The sequence below is a fragment of the Stenella coeruleoalba genome, assembly GCF_951394435.1.
Source record: "Stenella coeruleoalba genome assembly, chromosome: 4".
In the NCBI taxonomy this organism is placed as follows: domain Eukaryota; kingdom Metazoa; phylum Chordata; class Mammalia; order Artiodactyla; family Delphinidae; genus Stenella; species Stenella coeruleoalba.
Genome location: NC_137149.1, coordinates 75,476,716 through 75,501,823, shown reverse-complemented (window position 1 = coordinate 75,501,823; position 25,108 = coordinate 75,476,716). Strand labels below are relative to the sequence as shown.

At 41.9% G+C, this 25,108-nt stretch overlaps 1 protein-coding gene across 3 annotated transcripts in view; it reads left to right on the top strand.

Annotated features, from left to right (window-relative positions):
- HOPX (HOP homeobox) overlaps positions 1-2,248 on the top strand; it is a 31,705-nt gene extending 29,457 nt beyond the window's left edge. For all 3 annotated transcript variants that reach the window (XM_079919166.1, XM_079919165.1, XM_079919167.1), the window contains one exon: positions 904-2,248. In XM_079919166.1, the coding sequence (XP_079775292.1) occupies positions 904-981 (78 nt within the window). In that variant the 3' untranslated portion in view covers positions 982-2,248. The remainder of the gene's footprint in view (positions 1-903) is intronic.
- Positions 2,249-25,108: the final 22,860 nt, after the last annotated feature.

Below are 25,108 nucleotides of genomic sequence, written 5' to 3'. Positions count from 1 at the left end.
TTTAAAAATGTGTAAATGTTTTAGCCCTCACATGGTACCTTGTCTAGAAGTATCCCATCTGGGGCTTTTCCTAAATCCATGGTCACTTTTGCAAGGTGTGAATATTTGGGTCACACAGAGCTAGAAGATTTTGAGTAAACTGGGAATCCCACTTGCTCTTTTCTCACTGTTCAGTGGCCCTGGAGCAGGAACGATTGGTCTAGACTACTCCATGGATCCTCAGAAAGGAGTGCCCCAAGGTTGTTCAGCGCTTAGTTTTTCATTCATTTTACTCAACAAATTCTTACTAAGTGCTACTGATGACCAAGGCCCTTGAGATCATCACACATTGATGAGGTATAGCAGCCATACAGATTTATCTGGGGCATCAAGGAGATGCTTCAATTTCTTTTATTCATTCAACAAACATTTATTAATCTCTGTTAAGCCCTTATGCTAGGGGCTAATGATGATAAGATGGATGCAGACTCTGCTTTCATGGATCTCATATTCTAGAAGGAAATGTAGATTAAAAACAAGTGAATACACAAATAAATTAATTACAGATATTAAAAGTTCTGTGAAGGTAACAAAGTATGAACACAGAGAATAGGAGATGGATGGAGAATCTACTTGATAAAATGGTTAGGGAAGGCCTTATTGAGAAGATTCTATTTAAGCTGAGCCCTGAGAATTATTTATCATCAGATAAATAATGAAGGTCAGATATTCTAAGCATAGAAAACAGTATGTACAAAGGTCCTGAGGCAGAAATATAAGTATCACAATGAGATGAACCATCCCCAGGGACTCAGACTGCTTTCCTCTTTTCCAGCTGGGCCACAGAAGCTACTTTTAGAAAGGGAATGGACATTTCAGTTTTTCAGTATGTGACAGGTAATTTTGCACATTTCCCTCCTCCAGAAATGGTTCAAGCAGCGCCTGGCCCAGTGGCGGCTGTCAGAAGGCCTACCCTCAGAGTGCAGATCCGTCACAGACTGAGGAGATGGTGGTCATTGGCGGCTTCCCTGCATGAAGACCATCTGCTGTTTCTCTCCTCAACTTAATCAAGCTCTTTTGGTTTTTCAGTGTAGTGTCATATGCTCCTCTGTTAGCTGTCCTCCTATTTAACACAACGTTGTATTTTTTTTTTAATGTATATAACTAGAAAAGAAAATAACAATAGGAAGCTATGGGCAGCTTCTGTGTAAAGCAGTGGCTTGGCTGGAAGTGGTGTGGCTTGCATTTCCTTTGGGTCATGATGACAGACGGTGTGAAAACCATCTAAGTTTTCTTTTTGACCATCACCTCCCAGTAACAATTTACTTTCACCATCCATTTCAGAGCAGACAAGGCCTCTGTTGAAAAGGTAACATGACCAAGAGGGAGAAACATTTCCTTCTAATTCTACTTCCCTAAGTCATTTTCCTTGTGTTTCATTTAATACATTGAGATTGAGTGAGAATACAGAGTGAATTTGAGTTATTCAGATTCCATAAAGCAGTTCCTTGGATTATAGCTGAATTAACTTGGAAAGCACTCAGGCTGGAAGACAGAAACTTCCACTGGCAGAAAATCAAGTAACTAAGGAAAAAACTCCACAGAAGTCTTGAATTTACCTTATTTAAATGCATTTGTTAAATTCATTTTGCTAAACAAAATGAACGGTGTTTTGTCTCTAAAATGATTTTCTAAATAAAACCTTAACATTTTGTTGAAAATGCATTGGGTCCCCTGCAGATTTTTAACTGAATAATAAGCATATCAAAGAAAAACAGAATAGCTCAACATAGAAGCCGCCTGACAAAAAAGCTGTCATTTTCTAAATCCTTGCTACTCAGAGTCGTCCAGCACTGGCGTCATCAGCATTAGCTGCAAGCTTTCGAGAAGTGCAGAATCTCAGACTCCACTCCAGACCTACTGAATCAGAATCTGCATTTTCAAGAAGCTCTCCAGGTGGTGTCTATGCACATGAAAGCTTGATCAGCACTGCTCTAAAGGACTCTACAGTGGATTTGCATCCACTTTCTGTCAGAGCACATTAAACATCTTAGCAGTCCATTAGTTAAGATTGCGTTTGATTGCATGGAGCAGTAACTTGATTACAATGGATTAACCAAGTAGGCTTTTTGTATGTTTGTTTAATTGATTAGTTATTTTTACATAAGAAATCAGCAGGTAGGTTTCTCCCTAAGATTGCCAAGAACTTGCAGACATTTTATCTTCCTACTTTCCTATCTTTAGCATGTGGCTCTTGTGTTTATGGAGACAAGATGGATGCATTTCAAGTAAAAAAGGAAAAAACAAAGGGAAATGCCAGCTAAGACTTTTCCCTGTAAAAAAGGTTCCTGGAGGCCCCCATCTAGGGACTTCTCCCTACATGTCATTGGCCAGAACTGGGTCACATGGCTACTCCCAACTGCAAGGGAGTTGGGAAGGTGAGCCTTTTTAATTGGACATAGTACTGCCTTGAGAAAAATTAGGGTTCTGTTGGTAAGAAAGAAGGGGAGGGTGGATATTGGAAAAGCCACTAGCAGTGTCTGCCAGCCCAGCCCAGAATGATGCTGGTATGCACTTCTGAACTCTTACGTACAACGCAGGCACAGTCTTTTCAGTTCTTTAAAATAAAGAGCCCAGAATAAGAAATACTAGCAGTTATGCAGAATACAAATGTTTACAAGATTCTTCTCTAAACAATACACAGTGAACCACAGTCTGAGCAGAACAGCCTCATCTGGCTTGCTCCTCTGCAACCTAATTGATGGTGGTCTGAGAATCTGTCAGCACAGGGCTGGATACTGACATCAATTTCTGGAAAGAAAGAAGGGAGGAGGTGGGGACAATACAGGAATGTGAGCACATCATACATACCCGCATAGAGAGAGTATTCTTTACCTTTCAAAGCACTTTCATAGACACAGACTAACAGAGAGAAAAACGAAAAGTGCTGTTAATATGACTGTAGGCAAAGCAGATCCAGACAGAGCATGGAGATTTGCCCATGTCAGGCAATGAGAGAGATGCTAAACCAGCTCAGAAGTCTTTCTCCAGCACACCAGAGACATGATTCTAGAATAAGCCATCTGAGACAAGAAGAGTTAACCAGCTGGGCAGAGAGTGTGCCTTTAGCTGGGAGCTGAGAAGCATGTTTAGGACAGAAGGATCACTTCCTGTGTTTATCAGGCCCAAGAGTCAACAGTCCTTAAATAGCAGGTGCTGGAAGGGAATGAGGATCAGGTATCCTTTAACTAATTAATTATTCAATTAATATATAGGTTTAACTAGAGCCAAGTTTTTTATTTGTTCATTTTTGCATTTGAAGGACTCCTTGATGATACCACAGTCCTTAACCACCACACAACTGCAACCAGCCACTTCGCCAAGTTTTCCTCTCGGTCAGTTTTTCAGAGGCCTACCCATTGCCCTAGTTTCTCGGTGTCATCAACCTTAATTAGGTTGATTTAGTGTTCAGCAGGTGGAGTGAAATCTTAAATGTACCTGAGTCTCCACCTCTGCACTGCTGGGCAGCCTCAGGGAAAGAGTCAGTGCCCTTTTAAATGTAAATTTGTTACCAATATTAACCTCCTTGAGTTTACTTTTTCAACTGTAATACAAAGATAGCAATACTCTACTAAAAGAAAAAAAGCACTTTGTAAATAGTAATAATAATTGCTATTGCTAGTACTCTAGAGCTCTCTAACTCTAGATCAAAATCTTTTTAGAGCTCCCTCTAACTCTAGATCAGCTCTCTTTAGAGCTTGCTGCGCAGTCCAGTTTGGTAGCCACTAGCCACATGTGGCTATTGAACACTTGAAATGTGGCTAATCCAAATTGAGACGTGCTGTAAAGTGCACACCAGATATCAGAGCCTGAGTATGAAAAAAGAAAATGTAAAATATCTCATTCATAACTTTTCTCTTGGTTACATGTTGAAATCACAGTGTTTTGGATATACTGGGTCAGATGAAATAAATGATTGAAATTTGAAAAAATAATAATAATTACTACTGCTACAAAGTACTAATGAGGACAGGGAAAGGTTCATTTTGATGCCTGAGACAAGCCTTAACCAGAACCCAGAGCTCTAACTAACTTTTAATATCAGGAGTCTCTTCTGGACACCCAGGGTCACACGGCAAAGTGGTATTACCCACCCCAGGCTGGGAAAAACTCTGCACAATCCCCTCTTTCTTCGCTGTGTGTCCTACTTCTGTTGCTGACACTGTTGGCTGCTTAGCCTGATAATTATTCCCAACCCCTCTCTCTGTTACCTCCTTTGTCTACCAAGGTTGCTGAGGCTGGAAAACCAAAATACAATACTACACCTCCTTACGTGGAGCTGTGGTCATGTGACACAGTCTGGCCAATGAGGTTTAGGTTTAAGGGGGGAGGGGTGGTGGTGGTGGTGTGGGGAGGGGGGAGGGGGCAGTGTTAGAAGGCTTTGGGGAAGAGTTTTTTTGTTTTGTTTTTTTTGGCTGTGTGGGTCTTTGTTGCTGCGTGCAGGCTTTCTCTAGCTGCGGCGAGCGGGGTCTACTCTTCGTTGTGGTTCATGTGCTTCTCATTGCAGAAGCGTGTGCTCCTCTTGTCTCAGAGCACGGACTCTAGGCGCGTGGGCTTCAGTAGTTGTGGTGCATGGGCTCAGTAGTTGTGGCTCGCAGCTCTAGAGTGCAGGCTCAGTAGTTGTGGTGCACGGGCTTGGTTACTCCGTGGCATGTGGGATCTTCCCAGACCAGGGTTTGAGCCCGCGTTCCCGGCACTGGCAGGCGGATTCTTAACCACTGCGCCACCAGGGAAGTCCTGGGGAAGAGTTTTGTGTTTCTTGCTAAAAGGTACAGAAGCAGCAGGCTCTGTCCTTTTCTCTTGTCTTGAATGGCACCAGTTTCATTTGTTAATTGTAGAAACAGATAGGCAAAACCAACCCCAAACAAACATACAATAAAACAAACAAACCCATAAAAATTAACCATGATCTCACCATGCAGAGGTAACCCTAATATTAACCTTAATATTCTTGAGGGTAGGCATGTTTTCAGTGCATAAATACACAGGGAGCTGGGAGAAGAAACCATTTTAAGAGATAGCTGCTGTTTGAACCACTGCTCTGAGAGGATGTATAAATGAAAAACTCTTGTTTTTCTCTGCTACAACACTCTACTCAGAATATTTCACTTCTGACACCAGATATGTGGGTTTTTTTCCCCCACATGCAGCAGTCCTGTGACACCAATTGGATGTCTTGCAATTCAATTCGGTCTGACACTGTCTACCTGGAGTTAGCATCAGATCCCACAGGTTAAGGGCTCAGTCCCACAAGACTGCCCCCCACTTCAGATGCCAGTTGCAAGCCCAGGTTGTTACCTGTGCTTCTGATTGATTGGCTGCAAATTGGAGGTTTCCAAGACCCCCTCCTCGGATTGGATTGATTTGCTAGAGCAGCTCACGGAACTCAGGAAAAGTTTTCTTACCAGATTACCAGTTTATTATAAAGGATGTAACTCAGGAACAGCTAGATGGAAGAGATGCAAAGGGCAAGGTATGCGGGGGAAGGATGTGGAGCTCCCAGGCCCTCTCTGGGCACAGCACTCTCCCAGCACCTTCACCTATTCACCAACCCAGAAGCTCTCTGAACCCTGTACTTTAGGGGTTTTTTATGGAGGTTTCATTATAGAGGTGTGATTGATAAAATCATTGGCCATTCACGATTAAACTCAATTCCCAGCCCCTCTCCCCTCCCTGGAGGTCAGAGGGGGAGGGGTGGGGCTGAAAGTTCCAACCCTCTAATCACCTGATTGGTTCCCCCAGTGACCAGTCCCCATCCAGTGGTTATCCAGGGGCTTTCCAAAAATCACCTCCATAACATAAATTCAGGTGTGGTTGAAAGGGGCTTGTTAATGAATAACAAGATGCTCCCTTCACCTTCCTCACTCTGGAGCTACTTCAGAAATTGGAACTATTTGAGGGCAAAAGACCAAATCCTGTAACACAAGATGCTCACATTACTCTTATCACTTAGGAAATTACAAGCGTTTTAGGAGCTGTGTGCCAGGAGTAAGATGAAGAGCAAACATATGTATTTCTTATTATGAATCACAATATCCTTAGAAAGATTCTTCCTAAGGGAGAATTTGCTCTTTTGTTTATGATAGCGTCCTGATGAGTGTTGTTGGCTATAAAACACAGGTCTAGAAGGAGGAAAAAAAAAGGAAGAATTCAGTGGCTGTGCACAATAAAGTAGCAGGAACTTGGGACTGTGTCCCGTGGATGCTCAGGGAGGAGGCTAGCTGGGGCCCTCAGGCCCTGAGAGGAGAGATGGAGAAGAATGATCTGGTATGGGCGTGCAGGCTCCAGCAACAAGTCTGCTGACCCAGAAGACTGGTGGATTTGGCTCAGAGACTTCAAAATGTCAAATATTCATTTTAAATGAACACCTGTACGATGCTGGTCCACTGTTGCCATTCAGTCACTGCTCTTTGTTATCTTCTACCTTTAGGAAAGCACTATGGCACAAAATAGCCTTGCATTGGTGATGCTTTGGGAGCCGGGAAAGGAGCTGCTTGGGCCACATGTGTGGCCCACAGTGGACAGCAGAAGCTCTGCTTCTGTCTGCTCTCTTCTTATAAAGGGGTAACAGCACCCCTTTACATTTGGGGAACACTTCCCACTTCATGTGGTCCTGGTAGAGCAGTTAATCACAGTGTCCCAGGTTCCTCACTCTACTCAGAATTAGACACACGACCCAGACTGGCCAATCACAAAGCCACCTCCCTTCACACACAGGGACTGAACCAAGGTATGGGCTCTTGACCTAAGCTGAGCCAATCAAAATCCCTCACCAGAGTTTTCCCAACTGGACCGGGAGGGGCAGTTCTCTATTAAACTCATACATGGAGAGTTGTGAGGGTGGAGGCCTGGGGTTGCAGGCAGCCATCTACCCAGCCACGTAGAGAAGGTTACACTGTAATGAGAGAGAATGGAGGCAAGCAGAGATGGAAGTTAGAGAAAGAGAGAGACAGACAGACAGACAGCAGCTAGGTCCACTCTTCCCTCAGGCCATCCCAGCCTTCCTAGCTCTGTGAACTAGTGAATTCCCTTCTTGGTGTGTCTGTCATTTGCAGCAAAAAGAATCCTAACTAATGGGGAGTGAAGAAAGGAAGAGAGGAGTGCGCAGAAGGAGGAATATTGGCCACTAGAAGCAGGAACTTAGAGTAGAAGAGAGCCAGGAATACATAGGCCAACAAACCCTGAAAGTAACTGGACAGAGTACCAGACATTTCTCAATCGCTGGGGACTTGAGAAAAAAGATTATTTTTCCATATTAATGGAAAAGATGATTACTAACAGGTAGATAATATATGGATATTAAGTACATACGTTTTTGAATTAAGTGCAAACATATGGTAGATATGATTTTGTTACCTTTCTAGGGACATCCGGCTACTCTCCCTCAACCCTGGCCATCTCCATGTAGAAATCTTGTTCACATATTCCACCATCCACTAAAGGGTCATTTTAAAACCTCACATCGTTTCAAATGTATCCCTGCCCAAACTCAATGTCAAAGTAACTAGCAATAATAATGGTATAATTTAAAACTTCATATTCTCATCCCATGATGGAAGTACTAGGAGGTAGTGGAGCACACGTAAGTCAGGCAGGGATGCAGGACATGAGCCACGGTTTATGTTGACAAGGAAGGACAATAAGATTTCTTGGTTTTCAGAAGGCTGGTGCTTTGATGGTGTGGTCTCTATGAACAATTATAGGCATGAAGAAGCAAAGGTTTCTAGAGAGCCTCTCCCTTCAGCTTCACCATCAGCTGTATTCTGACAAATATTTCAGCACTGCTGCACTGGGGATGTACTCCTGTAAACATAAATTTCAATGTGGCTTCTTGTAAGAGTTCACCACTTAAACTTGGGAAAATATGAGAAGGCTTCCCTGGTGGCGCAGTGGTTGAGAGTCCGCCTGCTGATGCAGGGGACATGGGTTTGTGCCCCGGTCTGGGAAGATCCCACATGCCGCGGAGCAGCTGGGCCCGTGAGCCATGGCCGCTGAGCCTGCGCGTCCGGAGCCCGTGCTCTGCAACGAGAGAGGCCACAACAGTGAGAGGCCCGGGTACCGCAAAAAAAAAAAAAAAAAAAAAAAAAAGAAAAATATGAGAAACATTGGACTTGAATCTCAATTTACGTAACTCATCCAACTACCCAGATACAATGACAAACTGACTCACAGTTCCTATGACTCATCCTTGGAATTCCAGATGAGCAATGCAGAAGGATTTTCTTTCTCTTTCTCCCAGATGGAGGCTTCCTCTCCCCACCCCTTTTTTTTAAAAAAAAAGGTTTCTACTTTGGAATTTGGCATTGCCTGGGAGTGAAGAAGGCAAGTTTCTGGGGATAGTGATGCTGAGGATAAGAATCCTCGGGGCATAGCATAGGAACCATAATCCAGAAGCTTAGAATCTTTTCAAGATACAGAATGTGTGTTCATGTATAAGAAAAACTGTGTGTATATATATATATATATTTATGTCCCCTTTCTCCAGAGGGGGAGAGCTGAGGCAGAGAATTTTGGTTGTCCCCTTAGCCCTTTTCTCTTTCTTCCTGTAATTTTATCTGAGGAGAATGGCTGCCCAGCTAAAGACTAAATTTGCTCACTTCCCATATAGTTAGGTTTTATAGCCAGCCTCCAATGAGCTCTGCCTTCTGGTATTCACACATGTGCATAGGTCCTTCCCACACTGAACAGGGGTTGGTCTGTGTGACCCAGTAAAAAAAGCAGAAATGATGATGTGTCACTTCTGAGATTAGTTTCTAAAAGACACTGCAGCTTCTCTCTCTCTCTCTCCCTCTCTCTCTCTCTCTCTCTCTCTCTGGGATTAGTTGCTCCAGGGAAAGGCAGCTGCTATGTGGAGAGGTCCACGTGGCAAGGAACTAAGGCCCCTGAAAACAGCCAGTGAGGAAAGAGGTCTGCCAAGAACCCTGTGAGTGAGCTTGGAAGTGCGTCCTCCAGCCCCTGTCTAGCTTTCAGACAACTGCAGCCCCTGAGCCACAACCACTCAGCTAAGCTGCTCCTGAGATGGTTTGATAGAATAAAGGTCTGTTGTTTTAATCTGCTAAGCTTTGGGATAATGTGTTAGCCAGCAATAGATAACTAAAGCTCTGGATGTGGTCAGTGAAGTGATGTGTGCTACTTCCAGGTCATGTCCCTAAAAAACTAAGTGTGCTCTCTTGTTTCTCCTTCCCACTTCCCATGAGCTAGAATGTGACTATGGTAATTGGTTGTCTCATATCATGCAGATGACCGTAATCCCTTAGGTGCTGGAGGGCAACAAAACAGAAAGAGCCTGGGTCTCTGTATTAGTCAGGAAATAGCAGGTTTAGCTGCACTAACAACCAACTTCTGATCTCAGTGGCCTAAAAGCAATGCTTTACTTCTCACTTCCACAAATCTGCTGCAGCTCTGAGAAACTCTTCAGGATGGCTGTCCTTCATATCAGTAGTGCTTCCACAAATTTCAGTGAACAGGGAACGGAGTGCGAAAGCCTTGCGCTGGCAACTAAGTGCTTCTCTGACACAACTTACACTCACATTTCACTGGCCAAAGCAAGTTGCATGACCACAACTAACCCCAAGGGGGCAGAAGAACACATTTCTTCCTTATTTCCAGAGGAAGAAGACTGAAAATACTTTTTTCAGCAGAACTAATAATCTACCAAAGCACTCAGCACCATCAAGTCATTCCACCAACCCTGGCCTTCTATATAGGATAGAGATAGAGAAATAAAGTTACATCTTGATTAAGTCACAGTGTTGAGGATCTCTTATTATAGAGCCTAGCCTATACCCTAAGCAATAAAGGCATATAGATTAAAGAATGGGTCTAGGATCAGCCTACCTACTAACTGATTCTAAAGTTATTGACAAGGAAAATGAAGGCACACAAATGGATAGTCCTATTTGTCCATCCACATCCACTCGGCATCCTTTTCTACCCGACTCTGTGGCCAAGGAGGGTGACATTACAGATACCTCAACCAGGCTCCCTTGCCCCCTGATTTCTCCTGGGGTTTAGCCAATGATAGTCACTAGCAGGAGATCAGAGGATAAGAGTAGAGTAAGATCAGGGTATTTTTTCCCAGTCTACGTCCATCCAGAGTCATTTGACAGTGACTATGTTCTTCTAGCCAAGGCCACAGCCTCTGTCAGGAGGCCCTTTCCACAGCTATAAGTCTCTCCAGCTTTCAGTAACCTCTTCCTCGCCTTGACCTATTCTAATCCTAGAGGTAGTAACACTTATTAGCCCCAGTGTTTCACTACGCTTCTTGATTTCCCTTAAAACTCCTCAGATCTTTGTAGAGTCCTTTCATTAAATTGTCTTAATTACTTCTGCCATCTATTTCCTGTCAGTACCCTAACTAATGCCACACTTCTCCCTTGACTTATAGTTATTAGTCAAAACAACCAATGACATAAGAAATGGGCAGACATGACAATCTCCAAAGGGTGACGATGATCTTTTAGATCAACAATGTAATAATGAGATCAAATAGGCATTAGCACCTAAATCTCACAGTGCATGGGAAAGATATCCCCTGTACTGGCATCATCAAGACAGTGAGAAGCCAAGTGGCATCTTAAATATTTGCAACTTTATGCCAAATCGTTCCAGCAAAAGCTCTTTGACATACTTATTCCAAAATTAAAGCTTATCCCCAAATATCTCCATTATTCATTTCAAATATCATTGGCTTACCAACTTAATTCCTTAGCTGGAGTTCCACTGAGTTCAGTCAGGAAGCTTTGAATTAGGACATGGAGTTTGCCAGGTTCATGTTTGAACAAGATTCAAGGAGCCTCCAAAAATCTCACAGGTCAAAGAGAGTACAGCTCACAGCCCAGTTCATCTGTGGTAAAAGAAGGAGAGGGAGAGAGGTTGGGTGGGGAGGAAGGGAGGGAGCAAATTTAGAGGGGGAGGCAGGGAGGAACGAACCTGCCTATCAAGTTCACAGAAAGAAAGATGATTCTTCAAATGAGAAGATGCCTCTTCCACATTAAAAAACCCAAACACCCTCATAACGGAGTGCTCCCCAAGGGGCACACATCTAGGGGACCTAGAAGAGAATGTGGCTTTGCTGCCAAACATGTCAGCTTCCAGTGGGGGGGATCTGCAGTGGCCAAAGGAGGAGACAGATCAAGGAAAATGATTTTTATCCATAAAGATGTCTGGGATATAAAATCCTTCATGATCAAACAGGACAGCTGAGAGGAAAATAAAAAAATATCAGAGTCTTCATCCATTTATTAAAATATTCACTCATTCTAATCCAAAACAAACAACGCCAACAAAACCACACGTATTTGTTAGGATGATTTTGGCTACAAGTGAGTGAATATCCAACTGAAAGTGTCTTATCAGGCTTTCTATTTTCTCATATAAGAAATGTAGGGGATTCCAGGTTTGGCTAATTTGACCACCTAACTAGGCCAGAGCTCTGTGTCATCCTCCCTGAGATTCTCTTCTCTTTCTTTTCGCGGTCGCAAGATTACTACTCCAGTTCCAAGTACCACATCCCACATAACACCACCCACCATCCGGACACAGGAAGGAAAGCCCTGCCTTTCTCTTCAGGCAACTCTCATTTTATTGTTTTAGGGAGGAAAAGCCTTTCCCAGAAGCCCCCCAGCAGTCTTCCCCTTGCCCCTCACTGTCTGGAATTGCACCACATGTCCACCCCATGCTTATAACTGGCAAAGATAGTCAGCACTTAGAACAGACTGGCACATAGCAGGAGCTCATTAAATATTTGCCAAATGAATGAAAGGTGAATTGGACTACCATGGTTGCCGTAGACTAATTCCAGCCCATTTCATAGAATCTGTTTTCCTAGAACACACTGTTGTTTGATAGCTGAAGAAAATTTGCATTTTCTTTTCAAAGAAGAAGGAAGGAATAGCTTTTGAGCAGTCAGCCAACAGCATATGCCACATTATGCCATTTCTTTTTTCTTCTTCCTTTCTGGCCAAGCTGTGCGGCTTGCGGGATCTTAGTTCCCTGACTCCCCGACCAGGTTGATACCAGGCCCCGGGCAGTGAAAGTACCGAGTCCTAACCACTGGACCACCAGGGAATTCTCACACCCTTTTTTTTTTTTTTTTGCTTTGTGTATTTCAGTATTATCTTTTTTTTCTCAACATCTTTATTGAGTATATTTGCTTTACAATGTTGTGTTAGTTTCTGCTGTATAACAAAGTGAATCAGCTATATGCATACACATGTCCCCATATCCCCTCCCTCTTGCATCTCCCTCCCACCCTCCTTATCCCACCCCTCTAGATGGTCGCAAGGCACTGAGCTGATCTCCCGGTGCTATGCAGCTGCTTCCCACTAGCTATCTATTTTACATTTGGTAGTGTATATATATCAATGCTATTCTCTCACTTCGTCCCAGCTTATCCTTCCCCCTCCCCGTGTCCTGAAGTCCATTCTCTATGTCTGTGTCTTTATTCCTGTCCTGCCCCTAGATTCATCAGAACCAGTTATTTTTAGATTCCATATATATGTTAGCATACAGTATTTGTTTTTCTCTTTCTGACTTACTTCACTCTGTATGACAGACTCTAGGTCCATCCACCTCACCTACAAATAACTCAATTTCGTTTCTTTTTATGGCTGAGTAACATTCCATTGTATATATGTGCCACATCTTCTTTATCCATTCACCCGATGATGGACATTTAGGTTGTTTCCATCTCCTGGCTATTGTAAATAGAGCTGCAATGAACATTTTGGTACATGACTCTTTTTGAATTATGGTTTTCTCAGGGTATATGCACAGTAGTGGGATTGCTGGGTCATATATGGTAGTTCTATTTTTAGTTTTTTAAGGAACCTCCATATTGTTCTCCATAGTGGCTGTATCAGTTTACATTCCCACCAACAGTGCAAGAGGGTTCCCTTTTCTCCACACCCTCTCCAGCATTTATTGTTTGTAGAGTTTTTGATGATGGCCATTCTGACCAGTGTGAGGTGATACCTCATTGTAGTTTTGATTTGCATTTCTCTAATGATTACTGATGTTGAGCATCTTTTCATGTGTTTGTTGGCAATCTGTATATCTTCTTTGGAGAAACGTCGATTTAGGTCTTCTGCCCATTTTTGGATTGGGTTGTTTGTTTTTCTGATATTGAGCTGCATGAGCTGCTTGTAAATTTTGGAGATTAAACCTTTGCCAGTTGCTTCGTTTGCAAATATTTTCTCCCATTCTGAGGATTGTCTTTTGGTCTTTTTTTTATGGTTTCCTTTGCTGTGCAAAAGCTTTTAAGTTTCATTAGGTCCCACTTATTTATTTTTGTTTTGATTTCCATTTCTCTAGGTGGGTCAAAAAAGATCTTGCTATGATTTACGTCATAGAGTTTCTGCCCATGTTTTCCTCTAAGAGTTTTATAGTGTCTGGCCGTACATTTAGATCTTTAATCCATTTTGAGTTTATTTTTGTGTATGGTGTTAGGGAGTGTTCTAGTTCAATTCTTTTACATGTAGCTGTCCAGTTTTCCAGGCACCACTTATTGAAGAGGATTTCTTTTCTCCATTGTATATTCTTGCCTCCTTTATCAAAGATAAGGTGACCACATGTGTGTCAGTTTATCTCTGGGCTTTCTATCCTGTTCCATTGATCTATATTTCTGTTTTTGTGCCAGTACCATACTGGCTTGATTACTGTAACTTTGTAGTATAGTCTGAAGTCCGGGAGCCTGATTCCTCCAGCTCCGTTTTTCTTTCTCAAGATTGCTTTGGCTATTCAGGGTCTTTTGTGTTTCCATACAAATTGTGCAATTTTTTTGTTCTAGTTCTGTGAAAAATGCCGTTGGTAGTTTGATAGGGATTACACTGAATCTGTAGATTGCTTTGGGTAGTACAGTCATTTTCACAATGTTGATTCTTCCAATTCAAGAACATGGTATATCTTTCCATCTTGTTTGTATCACCTTAAATTTCTTTTATCAGTGTCTTATAGTTTTCTGCATACAGGTCTTTTGTCTCCTTAGGTAGGTTTACTCCTATTTTATTCTTTTTGTTGCGATGGTAAATGGGAGTGTTTCCTTAATTTCTCTTTCAGATTTTTCAGCATTAGTGTATAGGAATGCAAGAGATTTCTGTGCATTAATTTTGTATCCTGCTACTCTACCAAATTCATTGATTAGCTCTAGTAGTTTTCTGGTGGCATCTTTAGGATTCTCTATGTATAGTATAATAAAATCTGAAAACAGTGACAGTTTTACTTCTTCATTTCCTATTTGAATTCCTTTTATTTCTTTTTCTTCTCTGATTGCTGTGGCTAAAACTTCCAAAACTATGTTGAATAACAGTGGTGAGAGTGGGCAACCTTGTCTTGTTCCTGATCTTAGAGGAAATGTTTTCAGTTTTTCACCATTGAGTATGATGCTTGCTGTGGGTTTGTCATATATGGCCTTTATTATGTTGAAGTAGGTTCCCTCTATGCCCATTTTCTGGAGAGTTTTTATCACAAATGGGTGTTGAATTTTCTCAAAACCTTTTTCTGCATCTACTGAGATTATCATATGGTTTTTATCCTTCAATTTGTTAACATGGTGTATCACATTGATTTCCATATATTGAAGAATCCTCGCATTCCTGGGATAAACCTCACTTGATCATGGTGTATAATCCTTTTAATGTGCTGTTGGATTCTGTTTGCTAGTATTTTGCTGAGGATTTTTGCATTTGTGTTCATCAGAGATATTGGCCTGTAGTTTTCCTTTCTTGTGACATCTTTTTCTGGTTTTGGTATCAGGGTGATGGTGGCCTCGCAGAATGAGTTTGGGACTGTTCCTCCCTCTGCTATATTTTGGAAGCATTTGAGAAGGATAGCTGCTAGCTCTTCTAAATGTTTGACAGAATTCGCCTGTGAAGCCGTCTGGTCCTGGGCTTTTGTTTGTTGGAAGATTTTTAATCACAGTTTCAATTTCAGTGCTTGTGGTTGGTCTGTTTATATTTTCTATTTCTTCCTGGTTCTGTCTTGGAAGGTTGTGCTTTTCTAATAATTTGTCCATTTCTTCCAGGTTGCCCATTTTATTGGCATAGAGTTGCTTGTAGTAATCTCTCATGATCCTTTGTATTTCTGCAGTGTCAGTTGTTACGTCTTTTTCATTTCTAATTCTGTTGATTTGAGTCTTTTCCCTTTTTTTCTTGATGAGTCTGGCTAATGGTTTATCAATTTTGTTTATCTTCTCAAAGAACCAGCTTTTAGTTTTATTGATCTTTGCTACGTTTCCTTCATTTCTTTTTCATATATTTCTTATCTGATTTTTATGATTTCTTTCCTTCTGCTAACTTTGGTTTTTTTTGTTCCTTTTCTCTAATTGCTTTAGGCATAAGGTTAGGGTGTTTCAAATTATTCTTGTTTCTTGAGGTAGGATTGTATTGCTATAAACGTCCCTCTTAGAACTGCTTTTGCTGCATCCCATAGGTTTTGGGTCATCATGTTTTCATTGTCATTTGTTTCTAGGTATTTTTTGATTTCCTCTTTGATTTGTTTAGTTATCTCTTGGTTATTTAGTAGTGTATTGTTTAGCCTCCATGTGTTTGTACTTTACAGTTTTTTTCCTGTAATTGGTATCTAGTCTCATAGTGTTGTGGTCAGAAAAGATACCTGATATGATTTCAATTTTCTTAAATTTACCAAGGCTTGATTTGTGACCCAAGATATGGTCTATCCTGAAGAATTTACCATGAGCACTTGAGAAGAAAGTGTATTCTGTTGTTTCTGGATGGAATGTCCTGTAAGTATTTATTAAGTCCATCCTGTTTAACGTGTCATTTAAAGCTTGTGTTTCCTTATTTATTTTCATTTTGGATGATCTGTCCTTTGGTGAAAGTGTGGTGTTAAAGTCCCCTACTATTACTGTGTTACTGTCGATTTCCCCTTTTATGGCTGTTAGCATTTGCCTTATGTATTGAGGTGTTCCTATCTTGGGTGCATAAATATTTACAATTGTTATATCTTCTTCTTGGATTGATCCTTTGATCATTATGTAGTGTCCTTCTTTGTCTCTTGTAATAGTCTTTATTTTAAAGTCTATTTTGTCTTATATGAGAATTACTACTCCAGCTTTCTTTTGGTTTCCATTTGCATGGAATATCTTTTTCCATCCCCTCACTTTCAGTCTGTATGTGTCCCTAGGTCTGAAGTTGGTCTCTTGTAGACAGCATATGTACAGGTCTTGTTTTTGTGTCCATTCAGCCAGTCTATGTCTTTTGTTTGGAGCATTTAATCCATTTACTTTTTTTTTTAAACATCTTTATTGGGGTATAATTGCTTTACAATGGTGTGTTAGTTTCTGCTTTATAACAAAGTAAATCAGTTATACATATACATATGTTCCCATATGTCTTTCCATTTACTTTTAAGGTAATTATTGATATGTGTGTTCCTATTACCACTTTCTTAATTGTTTTGGGTTTGTTTTTGTAGGTCTTTTCCTTGTCTTGTGTTTCCTGGCTTGAGAAATTCCTTTAGCATTTGTTGTAAAGCTGGTTTGGTGGTGCTGAATTCTCTTAACTTTTGCTTATCTGTAAAGGTTTTAATTTCTCCACTGACTCTGAATGAGATCCTTGCTGGGTAGAGTAATCTTGGTTGTAGGTTTTTCCGTTTCATCACTTTAAATATGTCCTACCAGTCCCTTCTGGCTTGCAGAGTTTCTGCTGAAAGATCAGCTGTTAACCTTATGGGGATTCCCTTGTATGTTATTTATTGTTTTCCCTTGCTTCTTTTAATATTTTTCCTTTGTATTTAATTTTTGATAGTTTGATTAATATGTTTCTCGGCATGTTTCTCTTTGGGTTTATCCTGTATGGTACTCTCTGTGTTTCCTGGACTTGATTGACTATTTCCTTTCCCATGTTAGGGAAGTTTTCAACTATAATCTCTTCAAATATTTTCTGGGACCCTTTCTTTTTCTCTTCTTCTGGGACCCCTATAATTCGAATGTTGGTGCATTTAATGTTGTCCCAGAGGTCTCTGAGACTGTCCTCAATTCTTTTCAATTTTTTTCTTTATTCTGCTCCTCAGCAGGTATTTCCACCATTTTATCTTCCAGCTAACTTATCCGTTCTTCTGCCTCAGTTATTCTGCTATTGATTCCTTCTAGACTATTTTTAATTTCAGTAATTGTGTTGTTCATCACTGTTTGTTTGCCTTTAGTTCTTCTAGATCCTTGTTAAATATTTCTTGTATTTTCTCCATTCTGTTTCTGAGATTTTGTATTATCTTTACTATCTTTACTCCGAATTCTTTTTCAGGTAGGTTGCCTACTTCATCTTCATTTATTTGGCCTTGTAGGTTTTTACCTTGCTCCTTCGTCTGTAACATATTTTTTGTCATTTTTTTTTTTTTCTTTTTTGATGGGTGGTGCTGTATTCCTGTCTTACTGGTTGTTTGGCCTGAGGCATCCAGCCCTGTAGTTTGCAGGCAGTTGGATAGAGCCAGGTCTTGGTGCTGAGATGAAGACCTCCTGGAGGTCTCACACCAATTGATATTCCCTGGGGTTTGAGGTTCTCTGTTAGTCCAGTAGTTTGGACTCAGAGCTCCCACCACAGGAGCTCAGGTCTGACCTCCAGCCTGGGAACCAAGATCCCACAAGCTTCGTGGCACAGTAAAAAAAAGAAAGTAAGAAAGAAAGGAGCAGTACAATATCAAAGAATAATAGGAAAAATATAATTGAAACAACTGCAACAAGGTAAAATAAAACCACAACAGAAAAAAGAAAAGAAAAAAGGGGGGGGGGGAACAAGCGAAAAGGAGAGAATAGTAACAAAGTATAAAGAATAAAATTAGAAAAATAAAAGATTTATTAGGAAAAATAAAAATATGAAAGAATCAACTGCAGTGAATCAACAAGGTAAAACAGAACCCCAATCTAAAAGAGGAGAAAATAAAATAAAATAAAATAAAAAAGCCTTGACTATGGGGGCGGAGTTTAGGAGGGGTGGGGTTTAGGGTGGAGCAGGCCCTAGGCGGGTGGGGGGATGACGTTTGAGCATGGGGAGGGGCCTAGGCTCAGAACACACGCAGCCAGAAAAGGCTTTGGGGGCGGGGCCTAGGCAGGGTGCCGTTTAAGCGTGGGGCGGGACCTCTGCTTAGGATCTGCACAGAAGGGGAGAGGCAGCACGTGGAAAGGGGGGCCTTCGGAGTGTTGAGTTCCGGAGTTTGGAGGTAGAGCCCTGGGTGAGGATGTGTGGGTCGGGTTTAGCCCCAGCGCGTTGGAGGGGGTCTCAGAGCGGGTCACAGAGTGTAGAGGTGGGGCCCTGGGTGGGGGTGTAGGGGCGGGGCTTGGGCTGTACGCATTAGAAGGGAGGATCTGAGGCCCGGGAGCCCAACAGGCTCCCCGGTGCCTAAGTGGACAGGGAAAGCGCTGGCCCCGTTCCCTTCCGTTCCTTTGTGCCCCTCCCCCCCATCTCCCCCAGGGTCTCCCCCGTTGCCGCTGGACCCCTCACCATGGGTGGGTCCTGCTGGGTGTAGGAACTCCTCCCCTACCCCAGCCGACCCTCAGGGGTTTCGGTCTCGGAGGTCCGGCCTTTACTTTTGCTCTGCCTTCCCTCCCTCCCACTCCCACAGGACCCGCCCAGCTGGAGGGGGCCTCGGTGGGCAGAGGATCAGGCCCGGGATCTCAGCAGGCTCTGGGGGGCCCAAGTAGGCAGAAGAAGCCTGGCCATGCTTCCTTTTGATCCTCCGCCCTCCCAATGGTCCCCCAATTTCCCCCTTCGGGTGTGGTATCCCTTCCCCTCCCCTAGCCGCCCCTCAGGGGCACCAGTCCCGCCTGGCCTCCACTTCTCCTCCCCCTTCACTCCCCCCATGCCTCACATCCTACCCGGTCACTGGAGGTTCCTCCCGTTCCCTTAGCCGTCCATGGTCCCCCACCAGTGCCTTGTAGGTGCCCTAGTTGTGCGGAGACACGAATTATGCGTCTTCCTAGTCCACCGTCTTGACTCCGCCCATTTCTCCTTAAAGCAGAGAACAAGAGGAACCCAAGAAAGGGCTTATTATTTTCTAATGGTTACTTGGGAAAAAAAAAAAAGGTTTTTGGATTTAAACAAATTGTTCATGCAAGGGAGTAGTATCTCATTAGGGGACAAGTTACCATATTGTAGAGAGCAGTGAACTTATTTTCTGCCAGCTTAGGCATCAGTTCTTCAGGATATTCTCTGCCCAAGCTCAGTATGGGTTAGGTGTCTCTCCTGTATATTATCAAGCACCCTTTACCTCCCCATAGTACAGCACTTACCACACCAGATTATACTTCCTTGTCTACCCCTGCAGTAGAGACTGTGTGTGTTCACCAAACTCTTTCCTTTCTTTTCTGCATACTCAGCTATGTTTCCCAACCTCCTCTGCAGTTAGGTGTGGCCACATGTCTCAGCCTGGTCAATGCAATGTGGGTAAAGTGATGTCTGCCACTTCCAGGCTTGGCCGTATCATGAAAACTACCCGTGCAGTCTCCTAACTCTCTTTTCAATCTGCTGGCTGAATGGAGAGGGCTCTGTGGACATAAGAGAATGTGGAAGGAGCCTGGGACCCCGAAGGTCTGCATGGAGCAGAACACCCATCCTCTCATCAGCCCAAATCAGACTGGAACGAAACGAGTGAAGAATCCATTTTTTATTGAGCTAAGCCATCGAGAATTAGGTGTCTGTGTGTTTTCATTAGAGAAGTTATCCCACCCTGACTAATACAGTTCCCCATTAGAACGCAAACCTCTTCAAAATAGAAACCTCCTCTATCTTTTCCACCACGGTATTCCTTGCTTTGGCATAATGCCTGTCACATAACAGGCACTTAATATATTTTTTAATGAAGTAAATGTAATTCTCTCAACATGTGTCAGGTACCTACTATGTGCCAAAATAGCTTTAACTTTGCAATGATGTATCAGTAGTTTTTGATATCTCCTCAGAGCTCTACATTGAGACTAACAGTAAATCCTTTTAAAAGGGGATTGGGGTCACCTAGGTTGATCATCCTCCTTGGCAACAAGGAAGGGAGGAAAGAAGCCTGACTCTCACTTTTAAACCTTGCATTACTGAGAAGAAGACCCCCAGGGGGCAAAGTGAAAGGTGGAAGCTTTCTCGCAATTTTTATGTGTTTAAAAGAATACTCAACAAAACATTTAATGGTCAAAAAGGTCAGTGTCAGTAAGGTGCTATGATGTAGAGTGAGATGGGAATATTCTTACTTTTATTCCCAGCACACATTATGTGCTAGCATTGCTGAACCTCTAAACAATGTTTTGGAGTAGTTTTTTTTTTTTTTTTGGTACGCGGGCCTCTCACTGTTGTGGCCTCTCCCGTTGCCGAGCACAGGCTCTGGACGCGCAGGCTCAGCAGCCATGGCTCACGGGCCCAGCCGCTCCGCGGCATGTGGGATCTTCCCAGACCGGGGCACGAACCCATGTCCCCTGCATCGGCAGGCGGACTCTCAACCACTGCGCCACCAGGGAAGCCCTTGGAGTAGTTTTTGAAACACCAGTGATATCACCTGGGATATCTCTTTAAAAATGCAAATTCTGTATTTTTAACCACAATTTTCCTGCCCAGTAAAGTGTGAGGAACATTACTACCTACGCTGCTTTTTTTTTTTAATTACTGTTTTCCAACAGGTTAATTGGAAACAACTTTAGCATCTCCCTTTCTATCAAATCCCTTTCCCTTTTAACTAGCTAATGTCCCTGTTAGGAAACTATCCCAAAATAGCTGTAGGGTTTCCTTCCTGCTGGTACTGGTTGGGGTGGGACAGTTACAGGCCCCTCCCTGGCCTCTGTTTTTATTGTTTTTCTTTCGTCACTCAACCGCAAATATCCCAAATTTTATGCTGCCAGGAAGTTGGCCCAGGTTAAGGTATTTGCTGACTTTCTTTTCATCTCAAAAACAACCACTGGAGTTCTCACTGTTAGTGAAAGTGTGAAATGATACAACCACCTCTGAAAAACTGTTTGGCAGTATCTACTAAAGTTAAACATATACCTACCCTATGACCCAGAAATTCCACTCCTAGATATCTCCTCAAGAAAAATGAATGTGTATGTCTATGAAAAGGCCTGTACCCCCAATGTTCATAGCAGCTTTATTCAGAATAGCCCCAAACTTTAAACAAGCCAAATGTCCATCAACAGAGGACTGGATAAGCAATGTGGCATATTTATATCATGAAATACTATGCAGCAATAATAAAAGAACAAACTATTGATACACATAACAATACGGGTAGATCTCAAAAACATTACGCCATGCAAGAGAAGCCATATACAAATGAAAATATGCTATATGATTCCATTCATATGATGATCAAGAACAGGCAAAGCTAATTTACAGTGATATGAATAAGAATAGAGGCTACTTCTGGGTGAGGGGAGGAGGCTACTGAGCTGGAGGGGGCATGAGAGAATTTTCTGGGAAGATAGAAATGTTCTAGGTATTGATTTGGCTGGTGGTTTCATAGGTGTATATGTGTAAAAATTCACTGAGCTATACATACTCAAGACTTGTGCACTGTATTTAATTCTAGAAAGATGGCTGATTTCTACTACCTTCAAGGGGCAGATCCACATGCTTCTGCTTGTTACTTCCCTGCCCTTTCTTGTCTGGGTGGGTTTCCTCCACTCCACAGGCCTCTGCAATTTTCTGTGTTCTTGCCAGAAGTTTTCGGAAGTTGCTAGTCTCTGATCAGTCTCCCTTCCAGAGTTCTTCTCTCGTTGTCTCTGTGAGTGGTGCCAGAGCTGATCCTGTGTACAGCTGTCCCTTGGGATCCTTGGGTGATTGGTTCCAGGACCCTCTGCAGATACCAAAATGCTTGGATGCCTAAGTCCCTCATATAAAATAGCATAGTATTTGCAAATAGTCTGTGTACTTCCTCCTGTATATTTTAAATCATTTCTAGGTTACTTATGATACCTAATACAATGTAAATGCTATAGAGGTAGTTGCAAATACAATGTAAATGCTATGTAAATAGTTGCCTGCGCATGGCAAATTCAAGTTTTGCTTTTTGGAATTTTCTGGAATTTTTTTTCAAGTATCTTTTGTTCCATGGTTGGTTGAATCTGCAGATGTGGAACCCGGGGTACAGAGGGCCAACTATATTTACCCCCATCACCTACCACCAGGGTGGGTTACTAGCTAAAACCTCACTGGTCCTCCTGTAGCCTAAAGTAGCTGTAGCTGATCCTTTCTTTATGGCTCTTTAAAATCATCTAACTTCTTTTTTTTTTTTTTAACCCATTTCCATCTTTTTCACAAATTGGCTTCAGCTTCTGGGGACAAATGAAAAAAAAAGTTAGTACTTTGATTGGTGGATTTAACTAGGACCACTTGTGGTTTGGGACACAAGACCACATGGGTTTGCCAAACAGAATGAATACCGCGCAAAAGCAGGTTGCTGTGCTGCTGGCAACGGAGGATTTAGGACACTAACGGCTAAGACTCTGGGAGGCCAAGAAGATGGTTAAATAAACTAAAGTATTACAGTTAGATGATAAATACAAAAGAGAGCACATAGGCCCAGTATAAGTCCTCACATTTCTAGCTCATTTCATCTTAGGTTTTTGCTCAGAACTTCATAAACTATAAAATCCAGGTTTTTCAGGGCAAAAGTGCCAACCCATTTGGACAGAATTCAACTTTTGTTCCAAAGTGGAACAAATGATTCTCTGCCCACAGCTGAATCACAGCAACCTAATCCAAAATGAGAAAAACACTGCAAAGCATAAAATATTCCCTCTTTAAATTATGGAACATTCTGGGTCACCCACAGAAAGGAAAATAGTGGTGAATTAGGAGAAACTAAGAGGCCGTCTTGACTTGGAGGAGGAGTCTGTCCTTGAGGACAAGCGGCTTTCTTTGCTGATTACTGTTAATGGAAAGAAGATAGGGTGTGAGAGTGGTCACTTCTTGAGGGAACCCAACTTGCTGAGGAGTCATGATGCTCTAGGCTGGCGGTTCTCAAACTTGGCCGCACGATGGAATTTCATGCGGCACCCTAAAAACCACTGAGGCCTGGATTCTACCCTAGAGATTATGATTTAACTGGTCTGGGGTGTGGCCTGGACATCAAAAATTTTAAAAGCTCCCACGTGATTTTAATGTGCCACTGAGGTTGAAAACCACTGACCTGGGTTCTAGAACCCAGACACAGCAGGGTACTTAGCAGGCTACCAAACATTCAGTAAATATTTGTTACCATTGGTCATAGTAACTTAAAAAAGAATTCTTATTGAGATAAAATTCACATAACATAAAATTCACCATTTTAAGTGTAGAGTTCAGTGGATTTTAGTGTATTCTCAGAGTTGTGTGACCAGCACCACTATATAATTTCAGAACATTTCCACCACCTCAAAAAGAGACTACCTATTAGCAGGCAGTCCCTATTCCCCCTTCCTCCAAGCCCCTGGCAAACATTAATCTGTTTTCTGTCTTTACAGATTTTCCTATTCTGGACATTTCATATAAATGGAATCATACACTACGTGGCCTTTGGTGTCAGGCCTTTTTCAGTTAGCATAATGTTTTCAAGGTTCATTCATGTGTAGCATGTATCAGTGCTTCATTTCTTTTTATGGCTGAGTAACATTCCACGGATATACTACATTTTGTTTTTACGTTCATTAGTTGATGGCCATTTGCATTATTTCCACTTCTTGGCTATTAGGAATAATGCTGCTATGATCATTCATGTACAAGGCTTTTTTGTGAATGTATATTTTCATGTCTCGTGGGTGTATACCTATGTAGGAGTGGCATTGCTGGGTCATGTGGTAATTCTATATTTAACTTTTGGAGGAACTGCCAAACTGCTGCCACAGTGGCTGCACCATTTTATACCTCAGTGTGTGAGGATTCCAGTTTTTCCATATTGTTGTCAACATCTGTTATTCTTCATTTAAAAAAAATATAGAACATGGATGGACCTAGAGATTGTCATACTGAGTGAAAGAACTCAGGCAGAGAAAGACAAATATATGATATCGTTTATATGTGGAATGTAAAAACTGGTACAAATGAACTTATTTACAAAACAGAAATAGAGTCACAGATGTAGAAAACAAACTTATGGTTACCAGGGGGAAGGAGCAGGGAGAGATAAATTGGAAGATTGGGATTGACATATACATACTACTCTATATAAAATAGGTAACTAATAAGAACCTACTGTATAGCACAGGGAACTCTACTCAGTACTCTGTAATGACCTATATGGGAAAAGAATCTAAAAAAGAGGGGATATATGTATAACTGATTCATTTTGCTGTACAGCAGAAACTAACACAACACTGTAAATCAACTATACTCCAGTAAAAAAATTAATTAAAAAATAAAATAAAATATAGTATGTATGAAGTGGTACTCATTGTGATTTTGATTTGCATTTTCCTAGTGACTAATGATGCTGAGCATCTTTTCATGCACTTATTGGCCATTTGTATACCTTTAGAGAAATGTCTATGTAAATCCTTTGCCTATTTTTAAATTGGGTTATTTGTCTTTTTATTGCTGAGCTCTAAGAGCTTTTTATGTATTTTGGATATTAGACCTTTATTCCATATGTGGTTTGCAAATATTTTCTCCCATTCTGTGGATTGTCTTTTCACTTTCTTGATAGTATCCTGTGATAAGTAAAAAGTCACTTTTCTCTCTTTAGCTGGGGTAGGCACCACCTAAGATGGCTTCCAAATCCCTACACCCGATATTCATGCTCTTGTGGAATCCCCTCCCCTTGACTGGGCTAGACCCTGTGACAAAATTGATGGGGTGTCACTTCCAAGATTAGGTTACAGAAAGACAGGCTTCTGTTTGCTCTCCTTTGCTCACTCTCGCTCACTCTGAGGATCCTGCTGCCACGCTGGGCACTGCCCTGTGGGGAGGCCCACATGTCAAAGAACTGAGGGAAGTTTCTAGTCGACAGCCAGCAAGGAGCTAAAGCAACCACCTAAGCTGCACCCAGATTCAAGGCCCACAGAAACTGAGATAATAAACACTTACAGTTTTAAGCCACTGAGCTGTAGGTTAGCTTGTTACACAGAAATAGATTACTCGTATGATGACTTTCTGCAAAGGCA